Here is a 15,728-nt window from a genome sequence, read left to right as displayed (position 1 = left end):
ACCCCTGAAAATATACTGGTATGTATATACATTGGAAAAGGATGTGTTTGTATGAGAACTGTTTGTGATTTTATGTTTGTAGATAAAATTACCATAGGTACAAGCAATCACTCAAATATCTGCATTTGTAACTTTACTAAAGGTTTGGGATGCAACTTTAATTACTCAGCTTTTGCATCTTATCAGTTGTTAGAATATAATTATAATTGAATCAAGACTTATTGCCTACCCTCATCAGAACAAATCTTAAATTGGAGAGGAAACTACTACGACAAAATGACCCTTGTCATCTGCTAGAACATATCCGAAACAGTGGACACAAGGCTCTAATAACCTTCCATCATGATACTGAAGACATACACCATATCTTGGAAAGAGTGAAAAAGGATGGTGAACACTACTAGTGAGAAACTTCTTGGATGGTAACCAACAGCAACAGGAATGTTTAATCTTATGCTTCACCTAAGTGTCACTTTGCTGTCTCTAACTGTATTATGCTTATTACTTATAATTATGTTGTATATAAAGGTTTGGTGCACGATAAAACAAATCTGAAGTAAGCAGAGATGCTGCCTTCTGCACTCCTTGCTTCTCCTTTCCAAGTTATAAAACCTCTCTCATGGAATCATAGAACGGTTTGGAAGGGACCTTAAAGCTCCTCCAGTTCCAGCCCCTGCCACAGGCAGGGACACCTTCCACTACAGGAGGTTTCTCCAAGCCCTGTCCAATCTGGCCTCGGATACTGCCAGGGATGGGGCAGCCACAGCTTCTCTGGGCACCCTGTTAGACAGGTTTATCCTTCAGACATAAACCGTTGACCAAGTGTGGGACTAAGTGTGGATCTAGCCACACCTGAAGTCCTGTCTGAGGAGGAGTTTAGCGCACAAGGGAATCCTTTCTGAACATCAGGACTCAATGGGAGGGTCTCCCTGACAGTTTTGTCTAACCCTGTCCTCTGTGCAGTAAATACTCCAGTATACCTTGCCATCAAATCTTGTTAAACCACTGTCACATTTACTCAGTGTTTTATATCCATAACGTATACTGTTGCTTCTTTCTAACGAGCAAAGTCCATCAATGACAGACTCTCGTCTGTATTTTCCCATTGGATAAGGATTCCTGAACTGCCTTCATAAACGGGTAATGTAGCTCACAGAGTACCTAAATAGAAAACTTCTCAGCTCTTTTATCCAACCCAACCATGCCCCAGGAGACCACTGAAACAGCAGATCCTCTAAGGAGCCTTACTGTGATGGCCTTCTAGCTGATGAGATCTTTCACATAGCTTGGATCACCCAAGGTAATCATGGCTTGAAGCTAATATGGTCACAAATAATGAAAACCAATGTGCTTGGAGACCTGATCTCCCAAAAGCAGATGCTGTAATTTCGACAGTTTTCTCTTTAAAGAAGTGATAAGAAGAAGTAAGAATAAGGGTTGAGACTTATAAGCTGAGAAGATCTTTTGCATGTGCTCATTGAGATTAGCAGCAAAAGCCCTGAGGCAGCTAGAGTTGCTTGGTATGCATGAGGAACCACAACCAGCCCGTGATGTCTCTGCATAGAGCTGGCACAGCAAAAATAAGCTTATAGAAAGTGCTATCATGATCTAAGGACACCAGCAGGTAAAACCCCAATAATCTCCTTTTTGCATTCCCCAAAGGCAAAGATAAACTAGACCTGTTCCCAAGCTGGCCATGGCTGGTGGCTGACAGTTTAAAACCCCTTATTTTTCTGGGCCTGAAATCAGATGTCTTGGTATTAACTCTCCTCACCAGAACAGCTTTCCTCCTCCTCTGTAAGTGCGTCAGAGTCTATCACCATCTCCTGGGTGTTTGTTTCTATTTCAGATCTGGATGCCATCCCCAAATACACTGACAGCTGCCTTCACACTAAAAACACGTCTTCCCCTGTGTCGTCTCTCCCCAGAGCCAGGAGACTGGCAGCAGCCAGGAAAGATGGAAAACAAATTCAGGCTTGTTTTTAGCCCAGTTTTATAAGGACACAGCTCATCTGACCGTGGGTTGTGCATGCACAGGTAACAACATATTGGTTGGTTTGAATTCATTGCATGGCAAGAGTTTGTGAAGTCCATTTAGGTTTTAGGAAAAGAGATACACAGATAGAAGAGACTTTACTGAAGCCTTCACTGGGACTGAAGACAGCTCAGCCCTTTTTAAGGCTTCAGAGGATCCATAATGAAGAGCTAATTGTTAATGAGGTGTCCTGGTGCCACCAGGAACCCAGACCCCACTGCCTGCTGTGGGCTGGTGTTCCTCACTGAGAACAGTGGCACATCCCTCTGAAAGCATCTTTCAACTTGACTCCACTTGCAGCACTGTGTGCATTTCTGGTGTCCTCAACATAAGGGACATAGAGCTGTTGGAGCAAGGCCAGAGGAGGCCACGAGGACACTCAGGGGCTGGAGCAACTCCTGTATGGAGACAGGCTGAGAACACTGGGGCTGTTCAGCCTGGAGAAGAGAAGCTGCGTGGAGACCCCAGAGCAGCTTCCAGTGTCTGAAGGGGGCGACAAGGATGCTGGAGAGGGACTCTTCATCAGGGACTGGAGCGATAGGACAAGGGGTGATGGGTTCAAACTGAAACAGGGGAAGTTCAGGTTAGAGATAAAGAAGAAGTTCTTTAGTGTGAGGGTGCTGAGGCGCTGGCACAGGGTGCCCAGAGAAGTGATGAATGCTCCATCCCTGTCAGTGTTCAAGGCCAGGTTGGACAGAGCCTTGGGTGACATGGTCTAGTGTGAAGTGTCCCTGACCATGGCAGGGGGTTGGAAGTGGATAATTTTATGGTCCTTTCCAACCCAAATCATTCTATAATTGTATGATTCTATCACTGCTACTTGTTCACAACCGCCCTCTGAAAACCTGCCACTGCCTGGGGGGAGAGTTTCGACTGGCAAAGTTCCACCCACCCCCAGGATTTCATGTAAGCAAGTGGAAAATGTTGTGCCTCAGCGTGTGTTTGTGCCTCGTCTGGGCAAGCAGCCGAGCAGCAAAGGTGTGTGCATAGCAGCACGGCTCAGAGAAGGTGCAAAACCTCTCCCAGGCATTGGGGTGCTCCTCACCTTGTTCCTCACATGTCCAAAGGTACTGCAGAGGTAAATCTAGTTGAAGATGTCCCTGCTTATTGCAGGGGAGTTGGACAAGATCATGTTTGAAGGTCCTTTCCAGCCCAAAGCATTCTATGGTTCTATGAAATGCATCAACACAAGCACCTTGACATCACTCAATCTGCTTTTCCAGGCAGTCTTTTGTACCAAATTCCCATATTATTGGGCAAAAGTGGTTTCTGTTGCAAGGAGATGAAGGGATGCCCATGACAGTCCCTAACACAGCTGTGAGCAAGAATGGATTGAACTTTACTGCTTCAAACAGTGGTGAGTTCTGAGCAAGGCTGCTTGTTAATACACGAGTTGACAATGCTTCGGTACAAGTACGAATTGCTCATGGGACTGAGAGTACATAAAATTGTCCTTGCAATGGGGAGGAATAGCCTAAAGACGTGAAAAACATATTCATCCCTTGTATCCAGAGCCCTGATGGCTCAAAGGGAGCCTGTAGTGCTTTTGTTCAGATGACTGCGTTAGACTTTTGGGACTGTGACCATGGATTTCATACACTATAGCTTTTGGTTGCCTTGACCATTGTGGATCTGTGGATTTCAGCAATATGCCTACAAGGGACTAGTGCAGAACTGGTTCACCTCAAGGCACAATCACCCACATTTACTGAGTGCATCCAGAAACTTAAAGCTCAGTACTAAAGATGCACTGCAGAACCATGCCTGGGGCTACCGGTGTGTGACAATTCCCATCTGTTTAATAGGGGTTGGCTGGAGGAAAGGGATCAGGATCCGGACCAGCCTCAGCTGGAGCACAGAAAGATTAATTAACACACCTTGTGCTTACAAAACCTACTAGCAAAGTGTAGACTGGAGCCCCAAGGAATGGGGATGAAGGCACTTAATGCACACATAAGCCATCTACCCTATGCTTTTACATTGAGCATCCTTCTCGTGTTCAAGTGACCCTAAATGACTTTGCTAAATTGACATAGCAACCGTGATGCTGTTCTTGCCTCCTTGCCCCTTAACATATCACTTCAGGCACTAAATTTCCTTTAACCTCATTTTTAGGGGATTTCCCTTGTTTTCAGGCCTGGAACCATAGTGAATAAAGAGACTTTGGATTTTTGTTCCTATGGAATTAAGGATGAGAAAGTTGTGTAGGAGAGCAATGAAGATACCTGGGAGAGGATGTGCCAGCATGTCAGAAGCAGCCGTTCCAAGTCACCCAAGGCCTAATGATCTATTTTAAGAAGGAGGGAATAAAAAAGTGCACATGATAGGTTTTAGATGAGAAATAATTTGGGAGTGAGAAAGAAAATGATTTCACTCCTGCTGCACCTCAGCCCTGCCAAGTGCATTCTATAATTAATAACTACTTCAGATGAAGTGACTTTCTTCTGAATGTGCAGCATTAAACATTTAAATCCCTCCCTGTAAATATAAGACAGTGGCAGATATCTCCACAAGCCTTGCAGTTACACCCTAATGTATATTTATATTCAAGATAGGTATTTTTAGCAAGAACTACAAGTTCTTTCTGTATTTGATTACATCAGAGCTCTGTTTTACATCGAGTGTCTGGGCTGCAAAAATACCCTATTCGTTTTTCTTCTCTTGGAGTCTTGCAAGAGTTTCTGCCCTTGTCTTGTCTCTTTTGCTATTATGTCCAATCTGGTTCAGTTTGTCTCCCAAGAGGACTGAATGATTTCATGCCCCCTCTCCTTCCAAAAGAAGACATAATGTGGTTTAGTGATGGACTTGGCAGTGCTGGGGTAATGGTTGGGCTTGGTGATCTTAAAGGTCTTTTCCAGCCTGGTTGATTCTATGATTTTAATACATAAAACTTGAAATAGAGCAAGTAGTAAAACAACTTCTGGTGTTTTCCACCTTGCAGCTTGAGCCAGCCTGCAGTCAAGTCATGCCGGCATAACTACCATTGCTCATAGAATAGTTTGTGTTGGAAGGGACCAGTTCCAAGCCCCTGTTATGGGCAGGGACACCTTCCACTGGAGCACGTTGCTCCAAGCCCCGTTCAACCTGGCCTTGAACACTGCCAGGGATGGGGCCTCATGGCTACACATGCTGTGGCCAGTGTCCTGCTATGGAAAGCAACTGCAAATGATTCTTTCTGGAAACCCCAGTTCTCTAAGTATTAATGATGCTGTTTGTGTAGCTTTGTTCTCTGACAGCGATGCTTTTGTGGGGGTCTTGCCCAAGTCAAAGCGTCAGGATTGATCCAGCCCCAAGTCAACTCTGGGTGTGTACAGTGTTCCCAGAGGAGGAGCTATCTATTGGAATATCCACTCCACCTTCAGCTCTCATGGAGCTCATGAAGAAAACCCATTCAAGGTAGACATGTCATGCTGATATGGCTGGAGGTGGGACTCAAGAGCGTGTACCAGTTTGAATATCCTCACCAATATGGGTCTGCAAACACATCCCTGGAATCATAGAACCATAGAATCAAAGAGGTTGGAAAAGGCCTTTAAGATATCAAGTCGAACCATTACCCCAGGACTGCCAAGTCCAAGTTTAGCCTATCTAAGTTCTAGATGGCCAAAAGCATTTGCAGATTTGCAAATGCAGGTGATGCAGATCAGGGCTGCACATCTGTAGGGTTGCACATCTGTAGGGTTGCACATCTGTAGGGCTGCCCTGCACTTGAGGAAGGGCTGCAGGTGATGGAAAAGACAAGTTCTTGGCCAGACAAAGCATAAGGCAACGAGGATTGCCTTCATGCCTAAGGATAAAATCTCTGGATGTGAATAGAATGAATACTGGGAAAAGCAAACCAAAGAGGGGCAGGGAAAATCCTTTGACACAGCAACAGCAGCACTGGATGCTGCCTGCTGCGAAGCCTCATCTTGCAAGGCCAAGAGGCTTCAAGTCTTTTTATTGCCCTTTGGAGACACCTCTTTGTTCTATTTTATTCAGCCTATATATAAACTTGTCCCTGTGTGTCCACTCGACCCAGTGATGCAAGAGTCTGCCAATTCCTTTGAATCCCCTGGCAGTGTCCTGTATTTGCTGGAGCAATAGTATTTGCTGGGCTTAACTCCTAGGGACCAAAGAGCAAGAATAAGTATAAGCAATAGCCAAAGCAGCAGCAAACCAACCTTTGCAAAGGCTCCTAGTGATGACTGTGGCTTATGGCTTAATATCCTGTGAATAGATGAATATTAATACCGAAGGACATTTTGTACCCCTGGCACTGTGTGTGAAGGGCTTTTCACCTCTCCTAATCTAGGAACATATTGCAAGTGCTTTGAAGCTAAAGCCTGTCTTAAGCTCTGTTTTGGCTACAGTAGAAGCTTGCTGTTCTGGCAGTGGAGCCACATTAACAGGCAAGGAGACCTGCAGTGTGATTCAGGATGCTCACAGCAAGCACCAGTGACACAAGTAGGGCAGTGGTCCCCTGCCACAGCATCTTTGCAGCTCAGAGCAGACCCTGAATGGATCCTCATGGCTGCCTGCTTGCCTTGCAGTGAGGAAATCAGTTGTTTTAACTGCCTGCTGCAAGAGAAGCTGCACTGCGAAAACCCCACTTCTCCCTGTGTACATCCCACATGAGCCTCCTGTAGCCATTGGACAGTGCTTTATGTTCCTGCCACCCTTCTCCCCCTCCTCTTCCAGCAGGAATAGCCTTAAACCTGGCTCCTCCAAGGAGTATTTTTGCATTCCATTGCTTGCCTCTTTCTGCAGCTTTTACCCCCTCTGGCACAGGGCAGTTTGTGTCATATTGTTCTGCTTATTGTGCTGTATAACCAGCCAGAAACCTGCCCTCCCTCCCATGCTCCCTCCCTGGGTGAATGCTGAGCATGCAAGAAAGATGCTGCAGGCTGAAAAACCAGAGGATCCAACTTTATTTGCTAGATTCTCACCCAGAATAAAACCCCACCCTCCACATCCCTCTGTATCCAGACCCTGCCCCATCTGCATGGGCAATAGATGCAGGAATTTCAGCTCAGGGTAGCAGCCAGCATGGAAAGGCCACTGGGGACTTACTCCAGAGCTTGAACCCAGAATAGAAAAGGGGCTCTGGTTTGGAACTAGATGATCTTAAAGTCCTTTCCAACCCTAACCACTCTATCTAAGGATGGCAGTGATGGTGGCTCGATTCTGGCCAAACACAAGCGTTTTGGAAGCAGGGAAACAGAGAACAGATGAGCAGGAAGCAGAAGCTGATGCTCTGTGCCTGCGAGTGTGGGTGTAATGTCAGTATTTGAGTAACTTCCAATCATTAGGCTCTCAATGGCATTTTTCCCTCATAGACCTCAGCATTGCAAGGGGGTTTCAGGGATGCTGTCCCTATTTAGTGAAGCAGGGAGTATTTCACCTCCAGACCTAAATGGGTTCATCATTCTCCTGACCCCACACTTGCAGAGGGCCCTCTGCCAAGGAATGCAACACCTTGTCAAAGCTATCTTGCAAATAGTGTTGAGACATGCCTTGGAAAAACAATTACCTCTATGCAATGAAGACAAAGATTACCCCTGCTTATTCCTTTACTTTCCTGGGTGGTGTCTCACAGAAACAGAGTGGAAAATGGAATAAAAGTGGATTGGCTACAGAGGAAGTTGCAGGAACGGCATGAACACAAGGATGGTGCATGGGATGTGCCCATGCTCCACTCTGCTGTTGCTTCTGCTCCACTGGATGAGCCCTGGCAATAGGAACAGATCAAATGGCAAATTCCCTGGCTCTTCCCCACTGGAGAGGGCTACAAGCTGGGCTCCTTTGTGTCTGCTTCCACTCCATCTGGTTTTACAGCAGAGAGGGCATCAAAATCAATCTTACAATGGCTCCAAGGGAGACCAAAGCAAATCCCAGCTGGGACCCAATAGCTCTGTTAACCACCGTGAATAAAGCTGTTTGCTTTTTCCAGAGTTGAGGGTCTGGGATAATCATTGCTTTTCCTTTCCTACTGCGCCTGCTGCGGAGGGATGGGGCAGGGGGCAGAGTAACGGAAGAAGTTGCTTGAAATGATCTGTAAAACATCTGGGAAGAGGAATCCAGGAGCTCTGATTGCAACCTGAGCTCAGGCAAAGGAATGCTGAGGGGTTTAGAAATACACCCATCTCAATACATGAAGGCTGAGCCCTCCTGAACTCATTCCATAGCTTATTCTAGACAGAATTGAGTGCCAGCTCTCTGCAATTGGAAGCCACACTCTGCTTAGCAGGTAGTAAAGTGGGGATTAATATCCATCTGCTGCTCTGACTCAGGAGGTGCCACCAAAAGTGGGAAGAAAATAAGCCAAGCTCCTGGTGGAAGATTTCAGGGGGTTTTGAGGGCTGTGTGCAGGGATTTAATAGAGGTGCATAGGCACAGGTAGTGTGGAAGCTTGTAGAGACCTAGGAAAAAAACAATGTCCACATCCAGTTGCATACAGCCCCTGCTCCTGGTGGGAATGATGCCAGTACATCAGTCTTGATGGCACTGCCCAGTCCATTCTGCTACGCAGAGCTGAATCTCTTCATCCACTAACACTCCCCACAGAGGAAGTATGTAGAGGGAGATGTGGGTCCTGAGGACCAGAAGCAGCTAAAGATGAGAAAAAACTGCTTAGCAGCTGGAAGCTGAAATCTGATGGGTTTAGGTCCAGGTCCTCAAGCTCTTGGCTTGAACCCACTTGAATTCACAGCACTGAAGATGGGTGAAGCCACACATCAGCAAAGGTTATTCATATGGGTGAAGCCACAAGAAAGTTATTCCCAAGGCATCTAAAAGTTCAGCTTGGCAGAGAGAGGGTGTTTTGGCTGGAGCATGGATACTTGTGGCATTATAGAGCGCACTGGAAGACTGTGCCAACAACCATGGCCATCAGCCCCAGTGCTGCAGAGCTGCGTCCCACCCCATTGCTGCTCCTGTTGTCATCGGTGCAGAGGTCGGTATAGCAGCATGACTTGGGTTTGTTCGCCCCTATCCCATCGTAGGAGACACATTCCTCCTCACAGTTTCTGGTCACAGTGATGTTGCCAAAAAAGGGGTAACCTGGAACAGGCAGGTGGGTTAAGAAAGAGAAAAACGGTAAAGGAAGGTGCAGACATTGAAAAACACTGACTTGGTGCAATGGAGGGGAATTAAAAGTAAGGTGTTTATAGATAAATAAAGGCAAATAAGGCACTGAGCTTCTCTAATCCATAAGTGCCCATAATCATCTTTGTAGGAATAGGGCCCCCACTTCTCCCTGCTGATTCCTATTTTCCCTCCTGCTCCTTCCAAGTTTATTCCAACATAGACAAGGGACACAAGTCCCTGTCTGTTTTGTTCAGGTGAGTTGTTCCTGCACTGGTTGCCCAGAGAAACTGTGGCTGCCCCATCCCTGGCAGAGTTCAAAGCCAAGTTGGACACAGGGGCTTGGAGCAAGCTGCTCTAGTGGAAGGTGTCCCTGTCCATGGTACGTGTTGAATCTGGATGAGCTTTAAGCTCCCTTCTCACCCAGACCATTCCAGGATCCTACAATCTCTCCCCACGAGCACTCACAGCAAGCAGTGAAACTTACCTGAGTCTACAGAGTGCAATGTTGTTGTGCATACGATGGATTTCGGGGGGCAGAGGGTGACTGTTTTGCACTTAGCAATGTCCGTTGGTTCCTTGCACGTGTAACATCGTAAGGCCTGTGCTGCAGAGAGGAACAGAATGGATCTGAGATGAGTGCAACAAGTCTACAGCTTCTCTCTATAGTTGGGACTATGTGATGGGCAGTGCTTCATCCCCCCTTGACCAAGATGCAGTGTGCTCTCTGAAACTAAAATCTGAATGCAATGGCAAAGCTTAGATATGTCAGAGGGGAATGACCATACCCCAGTACCAAAGGTCAAGGATGGTGTTGAAAGAGTTGAGCATGATCACTACCTTGAGGGTTCAGCAGCCCAAAAAGAAGGGGCCTAGAGGGATCTATTGCATCGTCTTTAAGGAATGCTGTAACACAAAGCAAAACAACTTCTGTTGAGAGCAGCATTTGCCAGCACTGAAAGACTGGCAGTTCTCCAATCCCTCCACCCACAAGGCACAGCTTCTTCATGCTTGTTTATAGGGATTTCTGCAGAACAGAGTAACCAAGAGCAGAATTTCCATTTCAGAGCTGCCTCAGAGATCCAAAGGGCTGCATGTGGCCTAAATAACCCACTTTCATCAGGAGCTACTGCTTCTCTTTAAAAGAGGTGATCCTACAAAGCTCTTGCTGGTTGTCTGCTGACAGAGGAACACCTTTACATATGCAAGCATTGATCACAGCAGTTGCTCAGACTCCTCGGTATGAGCCCTGTCCATCTGCAGCCAGCAAACAGAGAGGGTTCGTATCGTTTAGAGTCGTGCTGATGTGGCTTGATGACAGAAACCAGCCCGGTTTGGTATTTGCTATCCTCGGTAGAAACCAGCACAGCAGATAAAGAGCCACCCAAATGTGTCCACTGCCATCTATTGGTAAAATAGCAGAGAGACGATGTTTTCTTGTTCCCCTTCCGCACCGTCTGCTGTTAGAAAGCAACCTCTGGGACTTTGTGATAAGGAGAAGCATTTCTGAAGGCAGGCATTTGAACACTTGCCTTTAGAAAGAGTTTTCAGGGCATCTACTTATGCCTCCTTTGGAAAATTCACCTGTGAAATAGAGCCTACGCGATGCAAAGACCTTCTTAGCCCTCTTTGTAGACACAGGAAGGACTTTTTAAGCAGTGGTGGTGGTATTGTGACGATAGCCTTTGTAAACTGGTGCAGTGGAGCCATCCCTATTTACGTGACCTGAGGACCTCGATAGATCCCTTCCAAATGACCACGAGAGGCTGCTTTATACATATAGAATATATATGGAATATATGTTTAACATATAATGCTACATATATTTTATATTTGTAACATATATATGTATGTAACATATATTTTAACATATATACTTATGTAATACGCATTTTAACATGTAGTGGACACTGAGAGAGAAAACACATTGTCAGCCTGACAAGCACGTGGATGTCTGTGAGTGTGTAGGACTGGCCACCATATGGATGGATCAGTGCTTAAAGCATCTGAGAAATTGATCTGCAACTTTGGGTTGAGCTGGTTCCCAAAAGTCACCATTTTCATGGATGAGCAGGGCAGTGCCATGGGCTCTGGGGAGTTACTTCCAGTTAAAAGCAGATTTAAGGGAGAAAATAGTTTCACTGGCTCTGGATGGGGAAATCAGAGGACACTGGTTTTGTAGAAAGGTTGCAGTGGAAAAGCCCAAACCCACAAGGACCAGAACAGACGAACTGATTATAGAAGATAGTGCTGTGTCTTGATCTGAGACCAATAATTCACCAGTCATCGCTATCCAACAATTCCTTCTGGTCACAGACATATCCCTCAGCTGCAAGAGCTGTGCCTAGACCAGCTGCCTCACAAAGGATCACAGAATCATAGAATTGTTAGGGCTGGAAAGGACCTTAAGATCATCAGGGTCCAACCCCCCTGCCATGGGCAGGGACACCTCACTCTAAACCATATCACCCAAGGCCTCGTCCAACCTGGCCTTGAACACTGCCAGGGATGGAGCATTCACAACCTCTCTGGGCAACCCATTCCAGTGCCTCACCACCCTAACAGGAAAGAATTTCCTCCTTATGTCCAATCTAAACTTACCCTGTTTAAGTTTTAACCCATTACCCCTTGTCCTATCACTACAGTTCCTAATGAAAAGTCCCTCCCCAGCATCCCTATAAGCCCCCTTCAGATCATCCCAGGAAAGCCATTCCTACATCCATCTCAACTCTAAAGCAATGGCTGGTGATGCCTCCCTGTTTCCATAAAGCATTTTGAGACCTGTGGATGGATAAAGCATTTTGAGACCTGCTCTGTCAGTTCCTCAGTAATCCCACTGAAGCCAGGAAAGAGTTAGAACCAGGAGAAAAAGAAACACATAATACGTAAAATACCTTGAAAAACAGGAAAACCAGCAAATATTGAAATGTGGGTTTGACCAAGAGCTCAGCCAGCACTTGGGTTTGCTTTAGTGACAAGTGGAAAGAAGAATGAAGGTAGGGGGTCTAATAAAAGCAATGCAGCCTGAAGAAGACACCCAACACACTTCCATGCATAATGACTTGCAGGGTGTATGCCTTTCAGTCTTATTCCACTTGCAGCCCTCAGAGTGATATCCATAAAGCCATGCCTTCGGATGGTGGTGTTCAATCCTGCCTAGGCTACATTTCCTTTGAGATATTTCAGAGGCCCATGAAAACAGCCTGAGGATCTCTGAGCTGTCAGTTAAAACCCACTGGGTTGGTGTCACCCCAGGTATGACTGTTCCAGCCCAAGGATGCAGTTGCAGTGGGTCACAAACAGATGGAGTAAGAATACAGCGATGACCAGTCCCTGCTGCCAGCTTGTTCAAGATCCAGACCCATCAGAGATCAAACCCAAACACACCCAGGGGAATTTCCAATCTCCACCTATATCCTAATGTCTAGAAATAAGTCAAAACCTTGGAGCTGGTTGTTTAATGAACCTTTTCAACCTCCTTGGAGTTATTTTTCATACCCTTACCCGTATCTATACTGAAGCCTCACCCTTTGGTTTTCAGTGCTTCCAACACTCATCTGGGTTGTTTTAGGATATCAGGAGCTCAGGATGATCATATATCATCCTGTCCCTGAGGCAACAGGTTGGCAGCTTAAGTAGAGGCTGTTGGTTCAAGTTCTTGCCCATGCTCATTCTGCCCTGTGCCCTGTGGCTGTCATTTACACCTTAGTCTTATAAAGCAGCGTGTTGGTCCCCTGCATCCCAGGGTATGGTGTGAGCAGGGTTGGGTGATGGTCACCACCTATGTGTCCAAATGATGTGCACTGCTTTCAGTCAGGCATCACAGTTCTCCCCACCAGGAATACATATCCCTTTCCCCCATTCACCCTCTCCATTGACCTTCTTAAATGTATAAAAGAGCCATTTCTCCTAACTGGGGGTTACCACTGATGCCTTTCCCCTCCCCTCCCAGGCATTTCCGAAGGGAGTCCCTGCATTACTGGGGATGCAGCTGTCTTACCCAACTCCATGTACGCCAGGCCAAGCAGGAGCCCAAACAACAGTGTCTTCATGCTGAGAGCAGCGTTGTGCAGTGAGGACAGTAAAGAAGAGCAGCTCCTGGGGAGCTTTATATGTTTTCCCACCCTCCGCTACTTGTTGGTCCTGTGGGCGGATTCCCTTGGGGTGACCAGGGGAGAGCTCAGCTCCAGTCTGGATTGGGATTTGTAGAGGAACAAGTTCCCCAAGGAGGTGACATCACCGCAGTGAGCAAACTCCTACCATACATCACCTCTTCTTCAGGTTTATATCCTGGGGCTGGTCCCATGGAAAAGAAAAAACACAGCTTGCACTGCAAGGCATGGCCCCATGCCAGGGCTTGGATGGGGAATGTGACAAGGTATGTTTGCTCCTTCAAGTCTGGCTCCATGAGCCAAGAGCTGGGTTGTGTTATGCGTGTTGCACTGGGCAACAACAGTCAAGATGCAAGCAGCAGCAGGCTTGGGCTTCCACCTATGTTGGCTCAGGAACATCCAAGCCTGTTCCATGGTTTCATGGGCTGGCAGGTGGGACTCTGGCATGGCTGCTTTTGCTCAAAGCATGTCTCTTTTCCCTAATTCAATGCAATAACAAGCCCAAATTCTGGCTCCCAGGGAGTTGGTTAAGAACTGAGCCCTGGTGCTGAGCTGCTGGGCATGGGAGTTGCTGAAAGGTCAGTGGAGGGGAGCATGGAGATGGTGCTTCCAAGTGTGGGATTTGGATGTGTTGTTTTGTTTCAGGTCCTGGGTCATGTTGGCAAAGCAGGGTGCTGTGCCTTCTTCTGTAAAGCGTTCTGCAGCAGGGATATGAACTGAACATGGAGAAATGGATTTGTTTTCCCACCACAGTACATTCCTGATGGAAAATTTCACTTTATGTGTTTCAGGCTTAATAATTTATTTATACACTTTTAGAAATCTTATATTTGTGGAAGCAGCTTAAAAAGCTTGCAGTTAAGGAGGAATGCTTTGCTCTTCCTTTTCGACTGAGCCAGCGGCATGTTATATTTCATAGGAAAAGCTGATAGCCTTTTTGTTGGGTTTGTTGTGATCCAGGGTGGAAAAACCCCAGCATTATGCAATTTCCCATAAACCAGCTGAATAAGCCAAAGCAGAAAAGTTTGTGAATCACTGCGAAGCACTCGGGGACTTCAGGGATGGAGATGAGGTGAGTGCACAAGCTGATTCAGTGACTAGGGGTTTGCTTGTCACAGGCTCATTGCGGCAATGCACGTGGGCATTGCTACCATTCCCAGCAGCCTATCCTTTATCCCAGTTTGGGAATGGGGCTCTTTTGGGAAGGAGCTGCTCCCTCAAGTGTTCTCAGGAACTCAAGAAGCGTTGCTAATGACAATTTCCACAGTCAATGGATGACACAAAGCCAACTGAGCTGGAGAAGCTGGATTGGTACTGTGCCGTGGGAAAGGGAGGGAAAGACATGCACCCTAATGCTTGCTTAGCTGTGAGAGTAGAAACCATAATTCATCTTTCTTTTATCTTGCTCTGCTGTCAGAAACCAGGCACATAAAGAAGCCACACACTGTGTGCAAACACACCTTTCTGGGTATAGAGGGAAAACTCGGCTCTGTGGAAGCCACCAAGACCTGGTTACAGCCAGATCCTTTCTTGTAACTGGGCAGTTCAAGGCACATTTGAGCAATATCTCAACAGCCATGAGACTGGAAAAGATCCAGTGTTTTAATTTCAAGGTGATTATGCCTCAATAGTTAAGCAGGGTTGGGACTCCAGTGTTCACAACACTGAAATGCTGTTTGTAGCTTGCTGAAATGGAGATGTCCACACAGGCATGTTGTAATGCTTTTCCCATACTTGAAAGGCATGGCATACTGAGAAATCCTTGGAATAAGTCAGTGTGGTTGAAGGAATAGTGATATAAATAGGACACTAAATGAGTCTGACCATTGGTGGAGGCTATCCACCACTGTGGTGTCTGGACATGGGATGCATCAGCTCGGTAGGATTGTTTGCCTCTGGCTAGTGCAAAGCCACTGAACTCTCTCTAATGGCTTGGAAAGGTTTGAGATCTGGCAGAGCATCAGGAAACCACCAGAGCTGGGGTTGTTAAAGCTCCTTCAGACTGGCTGAGATTGCAGGAGTGCCAGACTTCAGGGAGAAAGAAGCTGCTAACGTGTCGCTAAAAGTGTGGTGGAAAGGGAAGACCTGCAGGTATTGATCTAAAGACAACTGGGAACATCCAGTGGGATGGAGCCCTGGAAACAAAACCAGAACCAAACACAACCAAACAGGGGTGATATCAGCTTGTGTGCTGGGGTGTAAGGGAGGCTGTTAGCAGGGTAATTATGGTAGTGACTATACCCTGGCATGAAGACCTGGTGGCTTCTTACCCTGCTTTTCTTGCCCCTGTCAAGAAAAATGGAGTTCTGATGGGAAAAACGGAGATGGAAACTAATGGGTAGACTGTCCAGAGGAAGCCACAAGGATGATCAAGGGCTGGAGCACCTCTGTATAGAGGCAGGCTGAGAACATTGGGGTTGATCAGCCGGGAGAAGAGAAGCTGCGTGGAGAACTCAGATCAGCTTCCAGTGTCTGAAGGGAGCTACAAGGATACTGGAGAGGGACTCTTCATCAGG

The 15,728-nt window shown here is 46.6% G+C and overlaps 1 protein-coding gene and 1 long non-coding RNA gene across 2 annotated transcripts in view; one reads left to right on the top strand and one right to left on the bottom strand.

Moving 5' to 3' along the window:
- The window catches only part of LOC133223495 (uncharacterized), a 449,146-nt gene that overhangs the window by 364,586 nt on the left and 68,832 nt on the right, over positions 1-15,728 (top strand). The gene's annotated exons all lie outside the window — the stretch shown is intronic.
- LOC133223501 (ly6/PLAUR domain-containing protein 2-like) lies at positions 8,846-13,420 on the bottom strand. Its single transcript, XM_061374252.1, has 3 exons — positions 13,101-13,420; positions 9,588-9,707; positions 8,846-9,076 (listed from the first exon to the last, which is right to left on the bottom strand). The coding sequence occupies exons 1-3, from the start codon at positions 13,150-13,152 to the stop codon at positions 8,865-8,867; spliced, it is 384 nt and encodes a 127-aa protein (XP_061230236.1). The 5' UTR covers positions 13,153-13,420; the 3' UTR covers positions 8,846-8,864.

Source organism: Neopsephotus bourkii, unplaced genomic scaffold, assembly GCF_033783945.1.
Source record: "Neopsephotus bourkii isolate Nb327-2 ecotype Australia unplaced genomic scaffold, CSIRO-AGI_Nbou_v1 NB_1637, whole genome shotgun sequence".
NCBI classification, from domain to species: domain Eukaryota; kingdom Metazoa; phylum Chordata; class Aves; order Psittaciformes; family Psittacidae; genus Neopsephotus; species Neopsephotus bourkii.
The sequence above is the reverse complement of the archived record's forward strand: the minus strand, read 5'-3'. Positions and strand labels throughout refer to the sequence as shown.